This window comes from Aptenodytes forsteri, unplaced genomic scaffold (genome assembly GCF_000699145.1).
Source record: "Aptenodytes forsteri isolate BGI_AS27 unplaced genomic scaffold, ASM69914v1 Scaffold7, whole genome shotgun sequence".
Classification (NCBI taxonomy): Eukaryota; Metazoa; Chordata; class Aves; order Sphenisciformes; family Spheniscidae; genus Aptenodytes; species Aptenodytes forsteri.
Genome location: NW_008795919.1, coordinates 2,603,591 through 2,605,620, shown reverse-complemented (window position 1 = coordinate 2,605,620; position 2,030 = coordinate 2,603,591). Strand labels below are relative to the sequence as shown.

Genomic DNA, 2,030 nt, shown 5'->3' with positions numbered 1-2,030 from the left:
CCCACTCCCCCATTCCCGGCCATAACTTATCCTCTACGTTTGTGGCTGTCTCTCTCTCTTGAAAGAGAAATATTTTTCCAGGCGCTGCCTCCATCCATTATCATAAAGTGGCTTCACTTGGCCTGGAGTTAATAATTCACCTTTCCTTGGAAGATGGATGCTCCCATCCCGCTGGAGTTTAAATATTCATGGGGAAGGGAAGGCAGCAACCGCTGCGCTGCGCGGGAGGTCTGGCAGCTGCGTCGCAGCCTCTGCCGCCAGCGAACGCCCCGGTCCCCGGCAGCGCCGCACCCCGGCACATCTGCGGGGCCCCTCCAGGCACCGTCTGCTGCCAGGGCTTCACGGTGGACCCCGGCAGCAGCCCGGCGTGGTTTGCTGGGCCGGGGTCGGATCCAGCCCCTGTGGCAGGCAGCCATCTCGGGGTGGAGCAGCGGCACGCCTGGAGCAACACGTAGGGATGCTGCAGCCGCGGTTTGGAGAAGGAGGCGTGCGGGAGGAACTTTGCCCGTTGTGATTTCGCCTGGACACCTTCAGCGGGGGTGGACGGGGCTGTCCCCAAGCCTCAGGGTCCCCTCCTGCTCCTAAGCTGGGCGGGTTGGTGATGCACCGAGCCCTCTGCCCGCCGGTGGGTCTCTCCTGGCCGTCAGGGGCTGTCCGGGTCCCCCAGGGCGCTGGGGCAAGGCTTGTGGGTGCACCCTGTGACCCGGCTGCACGGGGGGGTCCTGCACCCCTTCCCTCGCCGCACCCTGCACCAGCCCCTGCCCCCACGGGTGGGGAAAAATGGTCCCGATGGGTTGTGCCACCTGAATGTCACGGTGTCACTTTGTAAGTGCCTCTGGGGACCGTCCATCCCTGTGGGGCTGCGTCCATCGTCCATCCCCGTGGGGCTGTGGGAGCGTGGTGACATGGCCGGTGCCGCCGCCCAGCATTGCGGGCCTTGATGGTCCCCTGGCCTTCCCCCCGCAGCTGATCCCACCCAGCAGAGCCGGGGCCGGCGAGCGCGCGAGCGGCTGACCATGTTCAACGGGGATGCCAGCTCCTCGGCGGCCAGGAATGTTGTCCGCAGCTCCAGCATCAGCGGCGAGATGTACAACATCGAGAAGAGCGCGCGGGGCAGCGCCGACTCCGTCACCGTCACCGCCAGCAAGAAGAGGCGCTCCAGCCTGGGCGCCAAGATGGTGGCCATCGTGGGGCTGTCCCAGTGGAGCAAGAGCACGCTGCAGCTCAACCAGACCGGTGAGCTGCCGCGGCCCCCCCTGGTGCTACCAGCCCCCCCCAGCTTGGCCCTTTGCTTTTAGGAGAGGTGCGTGCTCCCGGCTGCCCAAAGCGATGCTCTAGCCGCCCGTGTCTGATGAAGACACCTAAAAAAGGCCGTTGCAATTCCCGCCCCCCCCCGGCACACCAGCACTTCTCCAGGTGCCAAAACCATTTGCAAACCTGAGGCGGGGACGTTGCCAGAGCTCTGCCAGCGTGGGGGGGGCGGGGGGGGCTGGGCTCAGCATCCCCCCCCGGGAACAGCCAGTCCTGGCTGCAGGGCTGCGGGCAGGGAGGGAGCGAGGGAACTCAGAGAAAGGACTTGTCAAACAGTCTGGCTCTGGGAAATATTTAAATGCTTAAAATAGCTTTTTAAAGGGCGGGGGAAGCAAAAAGCTCACTTTAGTGCAGCCTTTTTCTCTAGTTATTGCTTTTTTATTCCGGTTCTTGTTGGCATTCCGTGATTCGGGAGATGTTCTATAAAGAGAGGAGTTAATTTGGAGCCCTCCAGCCCTGCACATCTGAGGTGTTTCCGAAGGGGTATAATTATCCCCAAAAGCCAAGCCAAAAGTGCCGGAGCCAGGCAGAACCGCATCTGGGGACGGCAGGACCGGGACCCTCCCGGCTGCCGGTGCCCAGGTGAGCAGCACCCGCTCCGGGGGGGCTGCCAGGATCAGGCAAACGCTTCCATGGGGGCAGCCCCGAACTAGCAAGACAAACCTGACTCCCCCAGGAGCAGCCGTGGTGTGGTGCCGACATACACATGCTCGTGCGGC

At 63.5% G+C, this 2,030-nt stretch overlaps 1 protein-coding gene across 1 annotated transcript in view; it reads left to right on the top strand.

Moving 5' to 3' along the window:
- Nucleotides 1-1,016: 1,016 nt before the first annotated feature.
- The window catches only part of RIMS3 (regulating synaptic membrane exocytosis 3), a 5,549-nt gene continuing 4,535 nt past the window's right edge, over nucleotides 1,017-2,030 (top strand). The window contains 1 exon segment of the mRNA XM_019473541.1: nucleotides 1,017-1,236. Coding sequence (XP_019329086.1) covers nucleotides 1,017-1,236 — 220 coding nt within the window.